Source organism: Dromiciops gliroides, chromosome 5 (genome assembly GCF_019393635.1).
Source record: "Dromiciops gliroides isolate mDroGli1 chromosome 5, mDroGli1.pri, whole genome shotgun sequence".
NCBI classification, from domain to species: domain Eukaryota; kingdom Metazoa; phylum Chordata; class Mammalia; order Microbiotheria; family Microbiotheriidae; genus Dromiciops; species Dromiciops gliroides.
In genome coordinates this window covers 291,277,322-291,300,029 of record NC_057865.1, presented here as the reverse complement: position 1 = coordinate 291,300,029, position 22,708 = coordinate 291,277,322, and the positions used below count along the sequence as shown (strand labels likewise).

At 39.7% G+C, this 22,708-nt stretch overlaps 1 protein-coding gene across 1 annotated transcript in view; it reads left to right on the top strand.

The window, feature by feature from the left end:
- The window catches only part of ENTHD1 (ENTH domain containing 1), a 114,612-nt gene that overhangs the window by 37,577 nt on the left and 54,327 nt on the right, over nt 1-22,708 (top strand). Inside the window, exon 4 of the mRNA XM_043965142.1 lies at nt 16,298-16,418. Coding sequence (XP_043821077.1) covers nt 16,298-16,418 — 121 coding nt within the window. The remainder of the gene's footprint in view (nt 1-16,297; nt 16,419-22,708) is intronic.

Here is a 22,708-nt window from a genome sequence, read left to right as displayed (position 1 = left end):
GTTTTAGAACTGTCAGAATGGCTAAGCTCAAACATGACCAGCTAATGGCTCATGATCAATCTGAAGAATATCTTTAGTGGTGCAATAGTGGCATCTGTCCCTTGCCCTATTTGGATCAATATTTTTATTAATGGCTTAGATGAGACCGTACTTATCCAACTTGAAGAAGGCTTGACTGCATTGCATGATGGCAAGAGAAAGGTTTATGCTGCATGAGTACCTAGCTTGGCTCCAGGACAGAAGAGGAAAAGGAGCAGATTCTGCTAGTGCTGTGGTTGTCTGTTGTGCCCACTGGGCAGCTCATCCTTGACTTCTCTGTCCAGCCTGTTCCACTTCTCTGATCACTCGTTGAGTTCTGTCATGTCTCCCATCTCTCTCCTCCTCTCAGTTCCCATTACAGCTAGCTGTGTTCTGCTAGTCCTCCACTCTTTGCATCTAGTCTACACCCCCTCCTGTTCACACCGCCTGACTCATCTCTCTGACACTGCTCTGATCATGTCCCTTCTGCCTGCAAGACAGAGAATCAGTTCTTGATCCTGAGCTTTGAGGCCTTTTGTAATCTGGCTCCAAACTGTCGAGTCTTATCTCATCCTGTTCCTTCTTCCATGACTCTGTTTGCCAGTCTGACTGCTCTGGTCTGCCTCTTGGTCTTGTGCTGACCTCTTCCATCTCTGTCTCTTTGCTCAGATGCCTGGAATGGATTCTCCCTTCCTTGTCTTCTACTTCAGATTGTGAAGGGCTTGAAAAGAGGCATTCTTAGAATATCCTGAAGGGAACAGGGAGCTACCACAGTTTAGTGAGCAGGGGAGTGATATGGTCAGAGAAACAATTACTTTGACAGCTTTATGGAGGATGGCTCGGAGATGGGAGAGACTTTGAGGCTGGGGAGACCTTGCAGTAGTTTTGGCAAGAGATAATGAAGTTCTGGGCCAAGGTGGTGACTGTGTTATGGGAGAGAAGGGCCAGATACAAGATGGATTGGGTGGGAGGAGAAATGGCAAGATTTAGCAACTGATAGGGGCAGTTAAGTGGTGCCACAACGCACAGAGTGCTGGGCCTGAAGTCAGGAATACTCATCTTCCTGAGTTCAAATCTGGCCTCAGACACTGACTAGCTGTGTGACCCTGGGTGAGTCACTTAACCTTCTTTGCCTCAGTTACTTATCTGTAAAGTGAGCTGGAGAAGGAAATGGCAAACCTCTCTAGTATCTTTGCCAAGAAAACCCCAAATGGGGTCACAACTGAAAATGATTAACAGCAGCAACAACAACAAAGGAGATGTGGAATGAGGGAAAGGGATGAGGATAATACTGAGGTTATGAACCCAGGAGACTGGAAGGACTGGTACCATCAACAGAAATAGGGAGCTTTGGAAGAGAAGTGAGATAGGTGGAAGAGATGGGTTCTATTTTGGACGTATTATATTTGATGTCTCTCCGGGACAACCAGTTTGAAGTGTCCAATAGGTATTTGGTGATGTGAGAAAGAAAGTCAGGGAAGATACTGGAGCTGAATATACCTATATATACCTATACATATATATATATATATATACACAAAATATATAATATTCTTTGTATTTATATTTAAGGAATATATACAGAGGAGGGCAGACCCTTGGGGCACACCCACAGTTAGTGTACATAACATAGAAGATGAATCCATAAAGGAGAATGACAAAGTAGAAGGAGAACCAGGAGGCAGCAGGATCATGAAAACCCAGGGAAGAGGTAGTATTCATGAGGAGAGAATAATTAACCATATCAAATGCAGCCGAGAGATTGAGAATGAGAAAAGACCATCAGATTTGGCAATTAGAGATCATTAGGGATGCCAGACTGTAGAGGACTAAGGAATGAGTAAAGAGAGGAAGTGCAAGAATGAGGAGAAACAGCCTTTTCCAGAAGTTTGGCTGAGAAAAGGAGGAGAAATGGAGGATGATCGCTTAAGGTGGGGAGGGTCTAGTGTTTTTAAGGATATGGGAGACGAGGAGATTGGGAGAGGATAAGGACTATAGAGGGATGTAATGGAAGAAGGAGTATGTTGGTGAATATGAGAGGTGATGGCCACAAGAGCATTTGCAGAGGCGTTGGCTTTGGTGTGGAGAAAGGCCACTCATTAGCAGAGAATAGAGTAAAGGAAGGGATAGTGGGGAAGATGGCAGGCCATTTGGAAATGAAGAGGAGCAAAAAGAGAGCTCATGTCGAATGATCTTAATTTTCTCAGTAGAGTAAGAGATGAGGTTGTCAGCAGAGGGGTGGAGATGTGGGAGGCTTGAGAGAAGAGAAGGTTTGGAATAGCTTCTGTGGGGAATGAGATAGGGAACCAATTCCTGGGGCTGCAGGAAGTTACGAAACTGTGCTGGGTTGACTACAAACTGATACAAGCCAACCTCAACTGGGCCTTCACTGCAGCAAGGGAATCACATGTCTTCCTCTGCTTGGGGCGGGGATTTGACAGGGGTGATCAGTGCTAGAAAGGGAGAAAGGGTTCTAGAGTAGAGCTTGGTGTGGAATGGAGCTGGTAAACTATGGGACTGATGGAGAAAAGTCAAGTCGGAACAGGGGTGATGGCTTGGAAAAGTGTTGAGGGTTGTGGACATTGGAGGTCATGATGATGGGAAAGGAGGGGGAATGTCAGACTTTTAATGATGGAAGCCAAATCCTTGTGAGTGACGGTGAAATCTAGTGTGCCGTCCTTTTGGACGGCCAAGGCAGAGTTGAGAAATGAGATCTGGGTCCTTGAGGGAGCAGTGACATGAATGTCTAAGGGCAGGAGGTGGGCAGAAGGCAGCATGTCCCGTTCTCAGGAGGGAGAATGACCTGGTGGCAGATTCTGCCAATTCACATACCCTAGAAGGGAGCCAAGTGAAAGGTCCTCACCTTGGCGGCCTGGGTGACGGCAAAATGAGCCATGGGGAGATTTAGTATGAAAGAGTTCCACGAGACTGAACCTGTGTCCCCCCATAAGAGATCAATGTCTTTCCTTCAAGTTGTATCATGTTTTAACTTGTATTATAATTATTTGTGAATATATTTCATTCCTCCCTTCCCCCTCCAAAATGATAAGCTCCTCGAGGTCAGAGAATAAATACATTTTGCTTTATCCATAGCACTTGCACAATGTAGGCCATAGGTGGGTTGGTTGAATTGAATTTTGTCTGTCTCCATAGGGAGAACTAGGACCACAGAATAGAAGGTGAACCGAAGGAATAACATTAACATTTAGAGCTATTGGACAATTCAGAGAACTTCCTTGGGGGACTTGGGAGTTCCCTGCCAAGCACAGGTTCGATTACCTTTCGTTAGGGATGTTTTTGAGAGTTTTTGGAAGTCAGGTAGTTAATTTTTAAGGTCCCTTCTAACTCTTGGATTTATTGATTCTAGGAATAAGTAAGTTCAAATTTTATTAGTCTGTTCTCATTTTGTCGTTGTTTGTCCATTGATGAAACAGGTTTAAAATGGATCGATAGAGGAATTGGACAATTCTCTTTTAACATATTAACCTGTGGCGCATCATTTATTGGATGTGGGTGAAGGTGGAAGCATACTCTAACAGTTCTGTGAGTCTGGAATGATCTTACACAGCTACGCCCCTGGTGCAGGCCCTCACTCCCTCTCGTTTGGGCCACTGGGCTTCTGGGGGCCCAGCTTCCCCATTTCCAGTCTCCCTAGACAGACACTGAAAGTTCTGTCCCTGTTGCTCCCTTGCTCAAGAAACCCCAGTTTTTCCTTCTTACCTCTGGAATAAATCCAAACTCCTCTGGTTCTTAACTCCTCCATGGTTGGGCTTGTCCTGCCCCACTAGGCTTTATGCACCTTGCTCACTGACCTGTTCCAGCCCCATTGGCTTTTCTGCAGGTGTGGCACCACTGGTTTCCATGCCTGTATACAGGCTCCCCTCAGCCCCTCCCATACCTGGGTGCACTTGTTCCTCACTTCTGCTTCCTAAAAACCCTGGTTTCCTTCAAGGCTTAGCTCAGGATGGAGGGCTGAATCAGGAAGAACTGGGTTCAAATCCCCCCTCAGGCACTAGCTGTGTGTTATGTGACTTCTCTGTGCCTCATTTTCTCCTCTGTGAAATGAGGTTGTTGGTGTTGGGGACCATTAAGGTTCTTTCTGGCTTTAACTCCATGATCCTAGTTACTACTCATCCCCTCTCTCCCAAAATTATTTTGTATTTCGTTTTCTAAATACCTATTGTTTTCCCTCAATAAAATGTAAGTTTCTCGAAGGCAAGGGCTATTTCCTTTCTGTCTTCGTATCCCTAGTCCCTAATACAGGGCCTCGCCATTGTAAGGACTTAAATCCCTCTTGAATACAGAAAAATAAAACAGAGTCGGATTTGTCTTTGTCCTCCTCATTTCTCTGGCTGACTCTGAGTTGGTTTGGTCCCTGCTATGTCCTAAATCACTTTCCCCAAACAGTGCCTCCTTGTCTCGGAGAGAGGGTTAGAAATCTGACTGTCCCCTTTTCTGCACCTCCCGGCATCACAGCAATCTTCTGTTAGTGCGCCCACGATCATCTCTTGTTAATGTCAGTGGCATTTGAGGAAAGCCGGCGTGCCCTTTCTTCAGTCATCTGCTTTGGTAGCAGCTGATGAAACCTGGCACACGTAAGCAGTCAATCTAATTAGTGATGCTGCATGTGCCACATAAGGGCTGGGTGGGGGGAGGCACACCGTCGTCTTTTCACTGACTAGGAATCTAAACAGGATCATTTCTTTGGTTTAGTGGGCACGGGCACCACTTAGAGCCATCTTTTTAAAGAAACAATTTGAAATAGAAACTGTTAACTTGTTCTTGTTTCACATATGAAGAGGAAAATTACCTCCCAAAGCAGCATCTAACGCTCCTAACAGAATGGAGCCTGCAGACGGACACATGATTCTACTTGGCTCAGTGATGGTTTAATTCTAAAAGAAAGGTTTTTAGTTTGTGCCCCTTAGACATGAATCAGTTTTCTTTCTGCACATTGTTCGTAATTTTTATTGCAAAATTTGCTGATTAACAAACCTATTTATATTCAGATGATCACATTTCCCCCCCTTGAAACCCATTTTCTCCTCTTTGACTTGATTGGAGAATGAGGTTGTAATGTTGATTTTTTTTTTGGCCACAGTCATTTCCATGGCAACAGATAGAGATGATGTGAATTGGTTCAGATAAAATTAGAGCTCACCAAAACCTTTAGTCTGGTTATGACTTACTAAGTTAGAGTAAAGAAATAGAAAATTATTTCTTGTGTGTGTGTGCATGTATGAGAGAGAGAGAGAGAGAGAGAGAGAGAGAGAGAGAGAGAGAGAGAGAGAGAGAGAGATCTTAAGGAGTTATTTCAGTGCTCAATGCCTCAATTTACTAATTTGCCTAAATGATTAGTGCTGTATATTTAAGGCATTATTAAACTTGGTACTTTATTTATCATCAATCAGAACTCACTAGGCAAAAGTTTTGTACAAATGGGCACTGCGGTTTTTTTTCTTTTTTTTTTTTTCAGTGAGGCAATTGGGGTTAAGTGACTTGCCTAGGGTCATACAGCTAGTAAGTGTTAAGTGTCTGAGGTCAAATTTGAACTCAGGTCCTCTTGACTCCAGGGCTGGTGCTCTATCCACTGCGCCACCTAGCTGCCCCTGGGCACTGCATTTTATGACAGTTAATTATTTCTCTGTCTGCTTTCTGCATTTGTTTTTCAAGTCCATAACTTCCTTTGGTGTTCCTGGAAATTCTTTGAATGGGAGGTCTCCACAGACAGTCCCATATTGACCAGTAAAGCAGAATGAGAGGCCCCTGGGACAGTGGCCCCTAAGGGGATTCTTAGGGAGGAGGAGCCAGGAAGATTAGCTCCCAGGGAGCAGTCACTGTTTATCTTTTTTTTTTTTTTGCTGGGCAATGAGGGTTAAGTGACTTGCCCAGGGTCACACAGCTAGTAAGTGTCAAGTGTCTGAGGCTGGATTTGAACTCAGATTCTCCTGAATCCAGAGCCAGTGCTTTATCCACTATGCCACTTAGCTTCCCCCAGTCACTGTTTATCTTGATGAGAGTGGCTTAGCAAGGATGGGCAGACCTGGGCAATGACTATCCTCAGACTGACCCTGTCAGTATTTGTGTTTGGATCAAATCAAGTTAAATTTGAGGAGGAACTGGATGCTGCTTCCTTTCCTTTTCCAATTCTGGACCCTCCCGTGTCCTCCTGTCGCTTAAGCTTCCTTGTCTCTTTTGAGTTTCACTCCATTTGTGTGTGCAAATGTCTTAAAGGTCTGCTTGAAGTTTTGACCTTTGATAGCATGAGTAGTTTCAAACTGCATTAAGACTTTTGTAACTCCATATATTTATCACTGCCTTTGGTGAGATCCTTCCAGCCTTCTGTCCAAAGAACTCCTTTCTCAAGGAGTTTGGTACCAGGCGAAGGTACTTCTCCTCCTCTGCAGCTCCTTCTTTCATACTTGAGGGCTTCCTATTCATCCTGGCATTCTTCCCAATACCCTGTCCTCCTGCTTCATCGACTTTCTCAGCTTTCATCACCATATCTCTTCTCCACTTTGGCCATCCTCAGGAGTGGCCCCTTAGGCCTCACCATCACCTCCAACTCTACTACCTTCATGATCTTGAACTCTCAATTTTTTTCTACCTCACTTCCCCCCAAATCTATTTATTTTCTCTATAGCCTGGAGTCCATCCACCTTTCCTGTTCTGCTCACTTGGCTTTGCATCAGTTCAAATACATATTGGCATGTTTTTCTGAAACCACCCCCTCATCATTTCTTATCGCACAATAGTATTCCATCGCATTCATGTACCACAACTTGTCCAGCCATTCCCCAATGGATGGGCATTCCCTCCATTTCCAATTCTTTGCCACCAGCACAAGAGCTGTTATAAATTCATAGAGGTCATTTTTTGTACATATAGGTCTTTTTCATTTTTCTTTTGTCTCCTTGGGGTACAGACTTAGTAGAGGCATTGTTAGGTCAAAGGGTATGAACAATTGTATAGCCCTTGGGGTATAGTTACAAATTGTTTTTCAGAATAGTTGGACCAGTTCATTAGTGTATTTATTTTCCCCTTATCCCCCCCAGCATTTGCCATTTCTGATAGATGTGAGGTGGAAATCAATAATGATTTAGAACATTTTTTTCTCATGACTTTGTTGTTGTTTGAATCATTTCAGGTCACATCTAACTCCTTGTTGGACATTTGGGGTTTTCTTGGCAGATATTGGAGCAGTTTGCTATTTCTTTCTTTAGCTCATTTGACAGATGAGGAATTGAGACAAACAGGGTTAAATGACTTGGGCAGGCTCACACAGCTAGTAAGTTTCTAAGGCCAGATTTTAACTCAGGTCCTTCTGACTCTAGGGTTTACCACCTAGCTGCCCATATGAAATGATTATAGATAACTTTGATTTATTCTTCTGAAAACTTCCTGTTCATACCCTTGACCATTTATCAATTGGGGAATGACTCATTTTTATAAATTTGACTCAATTCTGTACTCAGTATTTAATTGAAGAATGAGATCTTTATCAGAGAAACTTGCTATAAAATTTTTTGATATTACTTCATTGTGGTACCTTTTAGCAAAATCTCTTTTAATTAGGTTATTTTTGGCTTTTGCTTTGTCTGAGATTATCATTGCCATCCCTGCCTTTTTTACTTCAGTTGAAGCATATTAAATTCTGCTTAAGCACTTTATTTTAACTCTGTGTGTATCTTTTTTGTTTCAAGTGTGTTTCTTGTAAACAATATGTTGTTGGATTTTGGTTACTAATCCATTCTTCTATCTGCTTCCTTTTTATGGGTGAGCTCGTCCCATTCACATTCACAGTTATGATTGCTGTGTATTTCCCTTCATCCCATTCTTTTCTGTTTCTTCCCCTTTCTTTATCTTGTCCCTCCTAAAATGTCTATTTACTTCTTTTGTTTGTTTGTTTGTTTTTTGTTTTGCGGAGCAATGAGGGTTAAGTGACTTGTCAAGGGTCACACAGCTAGTAAGTATCAAGTGTCTGAGGCCAGATTTGAACTCAGGTACTCCTGAATCCAAGGCCAGTGCTTTATCCACTGTGCCACCTAGTTGCCCCCCTGTCTATTTACTTCTAAACTACTGCCACCTCCCCTTTATCATCCTTCTTTCCTCTTTGTCTTATTCTCTCCTCCTCCTCTTTCCCTAGTGGGTAAATTACATTTGTATACACAGTAGAGTGTGTATGTATAGTCTTCCTTCTTTGGACCAATTTTGATAAGAGTGAGTTTCAAGCATTGTCTGCCCCCCCATTTTCCTCTCCATTGTAAAAGCTCTTCCTTGTGGGCCTCTTTTATGTGAGAAAAATGTCCCCGTTCTACCTCTCCTTTTCCCCTTCTTCCAGTTCACCACTTTTTTTCACCCCTTCATTTTTTTGGGAAATCATCCCAACATAATTGATTCACATCCATGCCTTCTATCTGTGTAAACTCCTTTTAACTGTCCTAATAATGGTAAAGTTTTTAGGAGCTACAAGTATCATCTTTCCATATAGGAATGTAAACAGTTTAAGCTTATTGAGTTCCTTATGATTATTCTTTCTTGTTTACACTTTTATGATTCTCTTAAGTCTTCTGTTTGAATGTCAAATTTTCTATTCAGCTCTGTTCTTTTCATTAGGAATGCTTGAAAGTCCTCTATTTTATTAAATGTTCATTTCCCCCTTAAAGATTAAATTCAGTTTTTCTGGGTAGGTGATTCTCTGTTGTAATCCTAACACCTTTGCCTTCCAGATTATCATATTCCAAGCCCTCCACTTCTTTCACATGGGAGCTGCTAAATCTTGTGTCATCCTGACTGTTGCTCCACAATATTTGAATTGTTTCTTTCTGGCTGCTTGAAATATATTTTCAACCTGGGAGCTCTAAATGTGGCTATAATATTTCTGAGGGTTTTCATTTTGGAATCTTGGGAGGTCATTGGTGGATTTTTTCCATTTCTATTTTACACTCTGGATCTAAGATATCTAGGCATTTTTACTTGATTATTTATTGAAATATAATATCTAGGCTCTTTCTTTAATCATGGTCTTCAAGTAATTCAATAACTCTTAAATTATCTCCCCTTGATCTATTTTCTAGGTCACTTGTTTTCCTGATGAAATATTTCATATTTTCTTCAATTTTTTTCATTCTTTGGCTTTGTTTTATTTTTTGATGTTTCATATCCTTTGAGCACTTATCTATTGGGAAATGGATATAGATAGGTATAAATGTATACATATATGTGTATATAAAAACTCATTTTATATGTATATATATATATATCAATATATCTTGGATAACAAATACTTATCAGAGAAATTTGATACAAAGATTTTTCTCCCATTAACCCATTTCCCTTCTTATCCTAAGTGCATTAATTTTTTCTCTACAGGAGCTTTTCAGTTCAAGTAATCAAAAATTATCTACTTCATCTTTTTAACTGCCTCTACCTCTTATTTGTTTAAGAATACATGCCCCAACATAGCTGTGAGAGGTACATAATCTATTTCTCTTCTAATTTTTTTTTTAGTGAGGCACTTGGGGTTAAGTGACTTGCCCAGGGTCACACAGCTAGTAAGTGTTAAGTGTCTGAGGCTAGATTTGAACTCAGATACTCATGAATCCAGGGCTGGTGCTCTATCCACTGTGCCACCTAGCTGCCCCTCTCTTCTAATTTTTTATAGTATGATTATAATATTAAGGTCATGTATCCATTTAGAATATATTGTGGAATATGGTGTAAGGTGTTGGTCTAAGCTTAATTTCTGCCAGAATGCATTCTAGTTTTCTTGGAAGTCTTTTTTTTTTTTAATCAAATAAAGAGTTTTTTAATTGCCTAGGAAATTTGTTTTCCACTTTATCAAAAAGGGTTGTTGAGTTCTGATGTTTTTGAATCTCCCTTATCTAATCTATTCTACTGAGCTCTCTATTTTTTTTAACCAATACCAAACAGTTTTGATAATCGCTGCCTTATAATATAGAGGCTTAGAAGTACTGTTCTCCATTCATCTCTACTTCTTTTCACCATTTTTGTTGATATCCTAGATCTTTTGGTTTCCGAATGAATTTTATTATTTTATAAAGTTCTATAAAGTGTCCCCTTGGTAGTTTTATTCATGTAGCATTAAAACTATAAATTAATCTTAAATCGTATTATTTTGGCCTGGCTTGACTATGAACACTGAATATTCCTCCAGGTATTAAAGTCGTTTTAAGGACAACACTTTGTAACAAGTCTTTTGTGTGCTTGGGTAGCTTAATTCCCAGATATTTTATGCATTTCATAGTTATTTGGAATGGAATTTCCTTTTCTATTGTTTTTTGCTATTGCTATTGATTTTTGAGGATTTATTTTGTAGCTTTCAACTTTGCAACAGCATTTTTCTCAGTATTTTTGCTGATTCCCAAGGATTTTCCAAGGAAACCATCATATCATCAGCAAGTGGGGATAATTTTATCTTCTCTTTACCTATATTTATGCCTCTTCTTTCTTTCTTTTTTTCTAACCTTTTATTGCTATTGCTATCATTTTCAGAACTATATCAAATGATAGTGGGGAAAGTGGACATCCTTGCTTCATTTTCATATTTGTTGGAAAAAACTCTAGTGTATTCCTGTTGTATGTGATGATTGCTTTTGGTTTTATAGAGATACTTTTTATGATATTAAAAAAGGTTCCTCTATGCCTTTACTTTGTAGGGTTTTTAGCATAAAAGAGTGTTGTGATTTTTCTACATCTATTGAGATGATTATGTGGTTTGGGATGTTTTGGTTTTTAAACTGATTAATTATGCTGATTATTTTTCTAATGTTGAACAATCCCTGTCAAGATTCATACATTGTCATAATGAAAGATTTCTTCGCATATTTATTGGAAAAAGTTCTAGTGTATTCCCGTGTATATGATATTTGATTTTGGTTTTATATAGATGCTTTTAATGATATTTAAAAAGATCTGTTTGACAGGATTTTGTTTAAAATTTTGAGTCAACATTCATTAATGTATTAGTCTATAGTTTTCTCTCTGTTGTTTATATTTCCCTAGTTTAAGAATTAGGGCTATTTTTTTTTTCATAAAAGGGTTCTGTTAGGATGTTTTCTTTCTCAATTTTTGATAAAAATTTGTGAACTATGGGTACTAACGATCCTCTAAAAGTTTGATAGAATTCTCCCAGGAATCTATCAGGATCAGGAATTTTTCCTTTGGTAGTTCCTTTACAACTATTTCCTTTTCTGAGATTGGGTTTTTAAGATATCTAACCAATTTTCTAATAGTTTGTGTATTTTATATTTTTCTATTTCTTTTGTGTTTTCAATTTTGTTAGCCTATAATTCTTTTTTTTTTTTTGCGGGGCAATGAGGGTTAAGTGACTTGCCCAGGGTCACATAGCCAGGAAGTGTCAAGTGTCTGAGGCTGGATTTGAACACAGGTCCTCCTGAATCCAAGGACAGTGCTTTATCCACTGTGCCACCTAGCTGCCCCCTAGTGTATAATTCTTATAGTCATTCCTTTTATTTCATCTGGTTTTGCTGTGATTTCACCTTATTTATTTGCTTTTTTCTGATTTGCTTTTTTGCCCTTGTATTTAAATCAGAATAGTAAAAAATTGATCAATTTTATTGGACTTTTCAAAGAACTGGTTTTTAGTTTAATTGATCATTTCTATGGTTTTTATTTCCAATTTCCCTATTTCCCCTCCAATTTTTAATATCTCCTCTTTTGTGCTATTTTAGGTTTGTTTATTTGTTGGCTTTCTAATTTTTAAAAATGCATATTCAGTTCATTAATTCTCTCTTTTTCTATTTTGTTAATGTATGTTTGTAAGGATATGATTTTTCCCCTGAGGACTACTTTAGCTGCATCCCAGAAATTTTGGTATGTTTTTTCATCATTATAATTTTCTTTTACATAGTTATTAATTGTTTCTATGATTTGCTCTTTGACGCACTCATTAATTTGGATTTTATTGTTAAGTCTCCATTTAGGTTCTTATCTTTTGTTTGTGGTCCCTAAACCAATTACTATTTTTATTGTGTTATGGTCTATATAAAGGATGTATTAACTGCCTTTTTACAATGGTTTGCAATATCTCTGTGCCCTAGTATATGGTCAGTTTTTGTAAAAGTTCCATGTGATGCTGAGAAATATGTATATTCTTTTGCTGTCCCATTTAGAAGATGCTGTAAGTCTCTTAACTCTAGTTTCTTCAACAATTTGTTCAGTTCTATATTCCCCAATCCCTTTTTTATCTTTCTGTTAGACTTATCCTAAACTGAGAGAGGAATATTGAAGTCTCCTATCATTATTTGCTATCTTTTTGTAGCTAAGATAATGTTTCTTTTATGAATTTGGATGTAAAGGCGCTTGGAACATATAAATTTATTAGTTCATTACTGATATTGGTTTGTTGTCTATGGTTCCTTTCAGCTTAATATAATTTCCTTATTTATTCCTTTTGAATGTTTTTGCTTTGTCAGCATGATTGCAACTCATACTTTTAAAAAATATTTACTTGGTGTGTGGTAAATTTTTTCCATCCTCTAAGTTTTATTTTGTGTATGTCTGTTTTTAAAATATGTTTCTTGTAAATAACAGATAGTAGGGTATTGTTTTCTTATTCAATTTGCCATTCTTTTTTTGGCCTTATTGGATTGTTTAATCCATTCACATTTAAAGTTATGTTAAGTTTATATTTTTCTCCATCTGTCTCTGAAATTATATTTTCCCCCAAGTTATGATTGCCCCCCCTTCTTCTGTAAACACAGTCTTATGTTTCTTCAGTTGCTTTATTTTAATCTTTTTTTAAGGTGGCCCTGTTCCCCTGACTTTCTTCCCCTCATTCATGATTCCTTCTATTCATTTGTTACCCCTTTTCCTTTAAGGTTTTGTTTACTAGTTACTTTTTATCTTCTTCTTTTATCTGGTTAGCTATTTCTTTCCCTTCTTTTTCCTCTCAGTTAGTCAGGTAGATTCCCCCTTCCTTTCCTCCAGTTTTTGTGTTTTTGTGAAAACACAAAAGAAATAGAAATAGAAATATTTAAATTTTCGTTTTTCTTGCTTCTCTTTCCAAAAAGGATTTCTTTCACTCCCTTCATTATCTTTCCTTTCTTTCTGTTTACTCTAGACCCCCATCCTCTGATTCATAACCCCTATAATTATCTAGTTTCTCTATATTCTATGTATCCTTTTGCAATAGAAACTTCCAAGATATCCATCCATCCTAGACTCTCTTCTCTAGATGATTTGTGCCATACCCTCATAAAGCTTGCCCCATGGATTCCCATTTTCCACTGTACCTCATTCACAGAAAAAGGCCAGTTCTTGCTAGTGCCAGAAAGGACATGGCTCCATGGCAGACCCTGACCATGTTTCTGAGTATGCAGCCCACCACAGATCTATAACATTCCCTAGTTATCTTCCCTGGTTCCTTGCTTTTGCACCCCTACCAGGTACCAGTTGCTCCAATGAATTCCAACTTCCCCTCATGAGGTAAGACATAGACTTTTTTTTTTTTTTTGGTGAGGCAATTGGTGTTAAGTGACTTGCCTAGGGTCACACAGCTAGTAAGTGTTAAGTGTTTGAGGCCGGATTTGAACTCAGGTCCTCCTCACTCCAGGGCCAGTGCTCTATCCACTGTGCCACCTACCTGCCCCAGACACAGACTTTTAAAGCACCAAATTTCTCAGGTCATACCCAGCAAGAGGTTACTATTTCCCTTCACAGACAAATCTTGCTTTACTAACAGAAGTATTCATTAGTGGAACCCCTCTCCTGTAAACAAAACAAGGCCTCCTTCTTTTTTCAATTCTGCCCCCTTCTTTTTTTTATTTTTCCCCTCCTTCTTACCTATTCTCCTGTAAGCTCTTCTGTTAACGAGACCACAGGGTTCACCTCCCCCCCCCCCCATAGATCTAAATTTGACCCTGGCACATCACATGTTCCTCTCTTCCCCTTCTTCCATTTCCCCTCCCATGTTGTAATGTAATCTCACAAAGAAAAAAATGATTTGCCTAAACACAGGGTGTCAACAGGTTCTGCTCATAGTGCCCAGACCTGCCTCTTCACTCTTCCTTACATAGGTCTTCCGCCTTCACCCCTGTCTCCTTGTGTACATTTAGAAAGAAGTCTCTTACTGTCTCTCTGCTTTACTCTGTTGCTGTTGCTGTCTTGGCTGCTGCATTCTTTTACTCCTTCATTTTTGTCACTTCTGGTGTTTGAGAAGCAAATAATCTTTTCAGTTCTGAATTTTTTTTCTAAAAATGTTCCAAATTCCTCTTTATTGTTGAACATTGATATTCTTTCATGTATGGTCAAGCTCAGATTTGCAGGATCACTCACCTTGGAATGCATTCTGAGCTCCTTTGCTCTTTAGAACACATTATTCCATTCTCTCCTACCTTTTCTAGTGGGCTCTAGTCTTGCATTATTCAAATTTCCTTTCTTTTGTATTTGGAGGTCTTTTTCCTGATCACTTGCGGAACTTGCTTCAGAATTGAATTGTTAAATTTAATTACTATGTATCTTGGAATTTGTAGCCTTGGTTGTGTGTGTGTGTGTGTGTGTGTTTTCAGGAGACGATCTGTGAATTCTTTTAGTTGATATTTCGTTTTTCTATGTTCTGGGCAATAATTCCCTTCTCTTATTTCCTACATTATGGTGTTAAGATTTTTTTGTTCTGTCCTATTCTTCTGGGAGACCTATGATCCTTAGGTTATCTCTATGCAGCCTGTCTTTGAGATCAATATAGTATATAGTTTACTTGTATAATGAACTTGTTTTCTTTTAATGTTCTTGTTTTTTGCTTCCCTTCTTCTAGGGTGTCCTTGAGTTCTGTATATTTGCATTCCTAAACTATCATTCTCTCTTCTGTTTCTTTGGTTAAGACTTGCCATAAAAGATTCAAGTTTTTCTTTTCTGGCCATTATTTTTGTATTACATGGTCTGATCTCATAATTCTCATTTCCCTTTTAAACTGCTCAGTATCAGTGTGTTGTGGTTCCATGATCTCCTTACCTTCCACGGGGTCCTTTGTCTCATTGAGTGTTGGATTATTTTCCCTTTGTTTTACAATATTTATTCATAGATGCCTGAACCGGTTCGCTAGAGCTGTTGTGAATGTCTTTCCTGTTGATTTATCTGCTTGTGTTAAAGGATTTTTTTTCTCCTTAACATCTTTGGTAATGTCAGTCTTTCCCCCCCCCATTTCCCCCTATTTTCTGACTCTATCCCTTCTGATGGTAGTTTTCTTAGGGGCTGAATCTCAAAGCATCTTAGCCTCTTAATGGTTCACCAGCGTAGGTCTCTGCCCCAAGTGACTGACCCCAGCTAGATGCTAGGTTCTTTCCCTCAGGCTTCTAGAATGCTGCATAGCCTCCCCTGGGCTACAGGGCTAAAGGGTTGTCTATCTTGGCCACAGGCAGTTCAGGGCTTTACCACACTAGTAACTAGAGGATTGTCTCCTGCTCCACCACCCCCCAGCAGACATTTTTGCTCCTGAAGGGCTCCATCTGTTGTTCTAGCCGTCCGTCTCTGCCCAAGCCCAGTTCTGCAGTCTGGAGTCAGGGGTCTCCACTGCAGAGGAAAGAGGGAGGGGAGAGCAGGATGTAGGTTGGTTTTTGTTACACGTTCTATGCTGTGTATACTAGTGCAGCCTTACTGCCCATAACTTGTGAGGGAGAGGAGATGTGCTGATTGAACCCAGTAGCAGTGAACATCAGCTCATGTGTTTTTCAACCTCCTTTTGGATTTTGGGTGTCCTAAGCCATGGAGACATTCAAAGTTGCTTTATCTTTGGTGCCCAATTTCTGTTTTGTAGAGGTTTGACAGGTCGTGGAGAATCAGAGAGATTGTCTAGTCCTCCATCTTGTTGCTCACGACCCAGAAGTCTAAATACTTAACTTGATTTGAATTGAAATTGCAGCAAAGAACTCTTTCTAAACTGGTTTGTCTGAAGGAATCTTAAGAGCAACCAAGGGTAGGCACCTGAATGCTGAATGACTCACAAGCCATGCTTCAGTGTGGGCTAAGAATGCAGTTAGGGCTAGGAAGACAATAGGAAAGCATATACAAACCACATTTGCACATGACCAAATTTGTAAATTATCGCAATCTGATTTGGGTTTTTCACTTGGTATATTTTCACCCTCTGAAATATTTTCATCATATTTTATTCCTACTTTACTTGAGTGGATGATTAAATTATAACGTTGACTAAAACATTAAAAGGTCCTTGTCCATCTTAAGAAACAAGACACAGCTCTTTGTCGTTTAACTAAGATGCTATCTTGTTTTCTTTAAGGATCTGATGGTATTTTATGATGAAGAACCAAAGCAACTTTTGTCAACAGCATCTCCCACGATCCCTTTGACCTCACTGGCAACAGAAGACTGTGAAGAAGGATATAACCTTTGGGATTCAGGTAAAGTGGCCTAGCAGTAGTTAGCCCAGCCCCAAACAGAAGCATCAGCTTGAGCCCCTTGTATTTTGGATATTTACTTTGTGAAAGGGAAACTACAGGTGACTCTTTGTTATCGGCAATGACAAGAAATAGAGGTAGTGCAGATAAACTAAAACTGCAGGGAAACCACGGGCTTCAACATTCTCACAAGTGAAGAAGACTCATTCTAGTGCTAGGAAAGAAACCTCCTTCTCATGGAGCTCCAGAAAATAATGAAGTGGCCCAAAGACAAGGCATTGAGAAAACATTGAGGTCCCAGTCTCCCAACTGTTTTTTTTATCCACAAATAATCCATTGTTAAAGTCACAGCATGAAATTCCAGAGAGATGGCTCCCAACACATTCATGCTCTCTCATCTCAGGGAGACCTTAGTGCTTAGAAGTCCTTTGATTTGGGTGTTGGGTTTTGTTTGTTTGTTTGTTTTTGGTGAGGCAATTGGGGTTAAGTGACTTGCCCAGGGTCACACAGCTAGTAAGTGTGAAGTGTCTGAGGCCGGATTTGAACTCAGGTCCTCCTGACTCCAGGGCCGGTGCTCTCTCCACTGCGCCACCTAGCTGCCTCCATGATTTTTGTTTTGTTAATTCCTCAGTACCCTTCCCACAGCAGGGGGCCCAAACCTTCACTGTGCTTAACCCTCCAGCTTCTTAGCCCAGCAGCCCCTGCTGCCATCTCCTTCCTGTCACTGGCTCACCTAGAAGGCTTCTTGGAGGAGGTGTGGTCCTCCAAAGCTTCAGGCCCAGGAATCCATCCCTTTTGTTCCCCCAATTCTACTGACAGCTCTCCCATCCTGAGTTTCCTGCTATAACTTCTTTGTTTATTTATTCTCATTTTACTTTCCAAAGCCAAAGGGTCAGCAAGTCCTGTTGAGTCTTTCTTTGTTCTGTCTCTCACTGGCCCCTTCTTTCCCATTCCCATGGCCCCCTCCCGAGTCTAGGCTGCTGTCATTTCATATCTTAATTATTACCTCCTTTCCTCTCACCTCTTCCCTCACCAATTTATCCTGCACACTGTAGTGATCTAAACCTTTCTAAAACTCCTCTGCTCAAAATCTAATTACCTAGAGGTCCCAATTCCTTATCCTGGCATTCTGCATGCCTCGAAGGCTTGCCCAGGTCCACCTTTCCAATCTCACCTTTCATGTCTTTCCTATATGAACCCAGAAAACACCTTGAATGTTCCTACCTCCACACCTTTGTCCACCCATGTCCGTAGCTTAGAATACACTCGCTTACCTCTCCCCTTACTGAATCCTACACATTCTACTGTTCCAGCCCAAGACCCACTCTTTCATGAGGTGTTTTCTGGGCTACCCCAGCCCACAGGCCTTCCCACTTTGAGCTCATAGCATGTACTTATGACCAGTATTCCTGGCTGGTGTTATGGGACTACACTATTTGCATATATTGGGTTACCCTGACTTCCCTTGCATTAACATTGCAAGAAAAGTATGAATCACACCCTAGGGACTGAGTATCTATTCAGTTGGTGCTGATGAATCAAGGAATATCTATAGCTGATACAAGGGAAATACTTTCTCAGAAGATAAACCATTGAATGGGAAAGATTGTCTTTCATCAATACTTGTTTTGTTTCATTGGATTCACCATATTCCGATAGGCCTAGACTGTGGAGTTTCTTTTTTTTTAAAGTAATAAACATTTTTATTTATAGTTTTGAGTTCCATTTTGACTGTGGAGTTTCTAGCATTTGGGGTCCAGTTAAAACTTTTCCCTTTCCCTCAATTAGCAGAAAGGATTTTCCTTGGTAGAACATTTGTGGAAAGAGAAGAACCCTTTTTTTGGCAAATAAAATCTAACGTAACCCAGCACCCATTCTTTTTTTTTGTTTTTGTTTTTTTGTTTGTTTGTTTTTTGTGGGGCAATGAGGATTAAGTGACTTGCCCAGGGTCACACAGCTAGTAAGTGTCAAGTGTCTGAGGCTGGCTTTGAACTCGGGTCCTCCTGAATCCAGAGCTAGTGCTTTATCCACTGCGCCACCTAGCTGCCCCCGCCCCCAGCACCCATTCTTAATAAAAACACTAGAGAGTTTAGGAATAGGGGGAGCTTTCCTTAAAATAATAAACAGTATCTACCTAAAGCCATCAGCAAGTATTATATGCAATGGAGATAAATTAGAGGCCTTCCCAATAAGGTCAGGGGTGAAACAGGGATGTCCATTATCACCTCTATTATTTAATATTGTCCTAGAAATGTTAGCTTTAGCAATCAGAGAAGAGAAAGGAATTAAAGGAATTAGAACAGGCAAGGAGGAAACAAAACTATCACTCTTTGCAGATGATATGATGGTCTACTTAAAGAATCCTAGAGAATCAACTCAAAAATTACTTGAAACAATTAACAACTTTAGCAAAGTAGCAGGATATAAAATAAATCCACATAAATCATCAGCATTTCTCTACATGACCAACAAAATCCAGCAGCAAGAGATAGAAAGAGAAATTCCATTTAAAGTAACGGTAGATAATATAAAATACTTGGGAGTCTACTTGCCAAGACAAACCCAGGAACTCTATGAACACAACTACCAAACACTCTTCACACAAATCAAATCAGATCTAAATAATTGGAAAGATATCAATTGCTCATGGATAGGCAGAGCTAATATAGTAAAAATGACAATACTGCCTAAATGAATTTACTTATTCAGTGCCATACCAATCAGACTACCTAAAAATTATTTTCTAGAGCTAGAAAAAATACTAACCAAATTCCTCTGGAAAAACAAAAAATCAAGAATATCCAGGGAAATCATGAAAAAAAAAATTCACAGGAAGGTGGGTTAGCGGTACCAAACCTGGAGCTTGACTATAAAACGGCAGTCATCCAAACTATCTGGTACTGGCTAAAAAGTAGAGCGGGTAGATCAATGGAATAGGCCAGGCACAGGAAATGCAGTAGTCAATGACACCAGTAATGTAGTGTTTGATAAACCCCAAAGACTCCAGCTTCTGGGATAGGAACTCAGTATTTGACAAAAACTGCTGGGAAAAGGGGAAGATAGTATGGCAGAAATTAGGCATAGACCCACATCTTACACCTTATACTAAAATAAGGTCAAAATGGATACACGATTTAGACATAAGAGGTGATACCATAGGTAAATTAGGAGAGAAAGGAATAGTCTACCTATCAGATCTTTGGAAAGGAAAACAGTTGATGACCAAACAAGAGATAGAGTCTATTCTTTTCTTTTCTTTTTTTTTTTTTTCCCCCTGGCGGGGCCATGGGGGTTAAGTGACTTGCCCAGGGTCACACAGCTAGTAATTGTCAAGTGTCTGAGGCCGGATTTGAACTCGGGTACTCCCGAATCCAGGGCCGGTGCTTTATCCACTGTGCCACCTAGCTGCCCAGAGTATATTCTAAAATGCAAAATGGATGATTTCGATGACGTTCAATGAAAAAACATGTGTACAAACAGAAGCAATGCGTCTAAAATCAGAAGGGAGGCCGAAAGCTGGGAAACCGTTTTTGTGGCCAGTACTTCTGATAAAGGCCTCATTTCTAAAATAGATAGGGAACTCAATCAAATGGATAAGAATCCAAGTTATTCCCCAATTGAGAAATGGTCAAAGGATAGGAACAGGCAGTTTTCCGATGAAGAAACCAAAGCTATCTGTTCCCCTATGAAAAAATGCTCTAAATCACTATGGATTAGAGAAATGCAAATGAAAGCCACTCCGAGGTACCACCTGACACCTATCCGATTGGCTAAAATGACCAAAAAGGAAAATCATCCGTGTTGGAGAAGCTGTGGGAAAATTGGAACACTAACGCATCGTCGGTGGAGCTGTGAACCGATCCAACCATTCTGGAGAGCAATTTGGAATTATGCCCAAAGGGCGATAAAGCTGTCCATACCCTTTGACCCGGCCATACCGCTTTGGGGTCTTTTTCCCAAAGAAATCTTGGAAAGGGGAAAGGGACCCACATGTACAAAAATATCGATAGCTGCTCTGTATGTGGTGGCAAGGAACTGGAAGTCGAAGAAGGATGCCCATCCATTGGGGAACGGCTGGACAAGTTGTGATATAGGAATACGATGGAATACTATTGTGCTTGTAAGAAACGATGAGCAGGAGGAGTTCAGAGGAACCTGGAGGGTCTTGCATGGGCTGATGATGAGTGAGATGAGCAGAACCAGAAGAACATCGTACACAGTATCATCAACATCGAGTGTTGATCTACTGTGATGGACTATATTCTTCTCACCAATGCAATGGCACAGAAGAGTTCTAGGACCTCATGATAGAAGAGATCGCCAAATCCAAGAGAAAAAAAAAAGAACTGTGGAGTATAGATGCTGGAATGAAGCATACGATTTCTTTTGTTTTTGGTGCTGTTGTTCTATTTTGAGGTTTTTCATCATTGCTCTTTTTCTCTTATAACATGACTAATGCAGAAATATGATTAATGTTATTATGTGTATATATATATGTATGTATATATATATATATATATATATATAAACCTATATCAGATTACCTGCTGTCTAGGAGAGGGGGGAGGGTGGGGAGGGAGGGAGAAAAATCTGAAATTGGAAAGCTTGTATAAACAAAAGTTGAGAACTATCTTTACATGTAACGGGAAAAAAATAAAATACTTTATTAATTTTTAAAAAATCTAACGTAACCTTAATAGGCTTGAAGCAATGAAGATAATAGTGACCGTCTAGGAAGTCAAATAAGTGTCCTGAATGACAGCAGGTGTTCTAACTTTCTGTGCAATTGTGCCCATTACATTCTCTGCTTTTGCCTCACTTTAGGGGAAAGCAAGATACTGAACTCCCATTCTTGTAGACTGAGGCAAAGACAACATTGGGCCCTGAGTCTGACACTAGATAGCCAAGAGGCAGGCTTTCAAATTAGTGTTGGACGGCTCTAAAGAAGATCCCTATGCGAAGGAATGTAATATAACAATGCCTTTTCTGTGCTGTTCTTTAACTTGGTAATGTGTGTTCATCTCATTGGGCAAGGATCATCCTTCATGCTTCTTTGCAATCTATGGTGTTATCCAAATAATGGTAATAAGAATAACTGACATTTATATACTGCTTTAAGATTTGCAAAGCACTAATACACTTGAAAACATTAGAGAACAATTAAGTGCTTAACTGTGTGTGATTGACTCTAAGTACAAGAACTCAGAGAAGGAATAAATCATCCTGAAGAGGTCTGAAAGTGGGAGTTAGGTTGGGCCTTGAAGGAGGAGTAAATTTTAGATCAGAGACTAGAGACCTGCAATTTTAGCACTGGAAGGAATGTTAAGATTGCTTAGTCCCGCCTTATTTTACACACCAGAAAATGAGGCCCACACAGGCACCAACACTACACTAAATAGGAAGGCTTATATTTGAACCCAGAACCTTGGACTCCAAACCTGGCAGGCATTCTTTCCTCTGTCTCGTAGGTTGGAAGGGAGGAGGATATGTATTTCAGATGTGGAAACAGTATAAAGACACCTCCTGGGGCGGCTAGGTGGCGCAGTGGATAGAGCACTGGCCCTGGATTCAGGAGGACCTGAGTTCAAATCCGACCTCAGACCCTTGACACGTATTAGCTGTGTGACCCTGGGCAAGTCACTTAACCCCAATTGCCTCACCCTCCCAAAAAAAAGACACCTCCTTTGCTACAGGGATGAGTACCATGCATTTGGAGGACAAAGAGAAAAGTGGCTTAACTAAGGGTGTGTGAAGATATACAACTGAGTTGTTTTTAAATTTTATTTAGAAATCACTTTGAATCACTCCTCTGAAATGTAAGAATTTAAAGGGAACTCTGTTGTATATGCTACAGTCTAGACCAATGTTTTCTACAGTATGTGTCTGTGTGAATAAGGATTACATGAGAACATGTGATTGCACTCTTTCTAAAATATTAAATATGAAATTATGTCTATATTAAATATGTAACCACTTGCTCACCCTGCCCTCTTTATCTTGGGGAGATTTACATATCCTGGCATTCATATGTATGGATTTTATAGCTGCATTTCAAACCTATAAGTGCTCAGTGGGCAAAAAAATTTGGAAAATACTTTTCTTGGTTTTTTTTAAGTTAATTTTTAAAATTAACAAGCTTTTATTTTCACTTGCTCCCACCTCTCCTCCAAAAGAAAAAAAACCCTTGTGATAATATACATAAACAAAATAAATTCTCATATTGACAATGCCCAAAATATGTGTTGCATTCTGCATATTGAACTGACAACTTCTTTGTCAGAAAGTAATCTTCA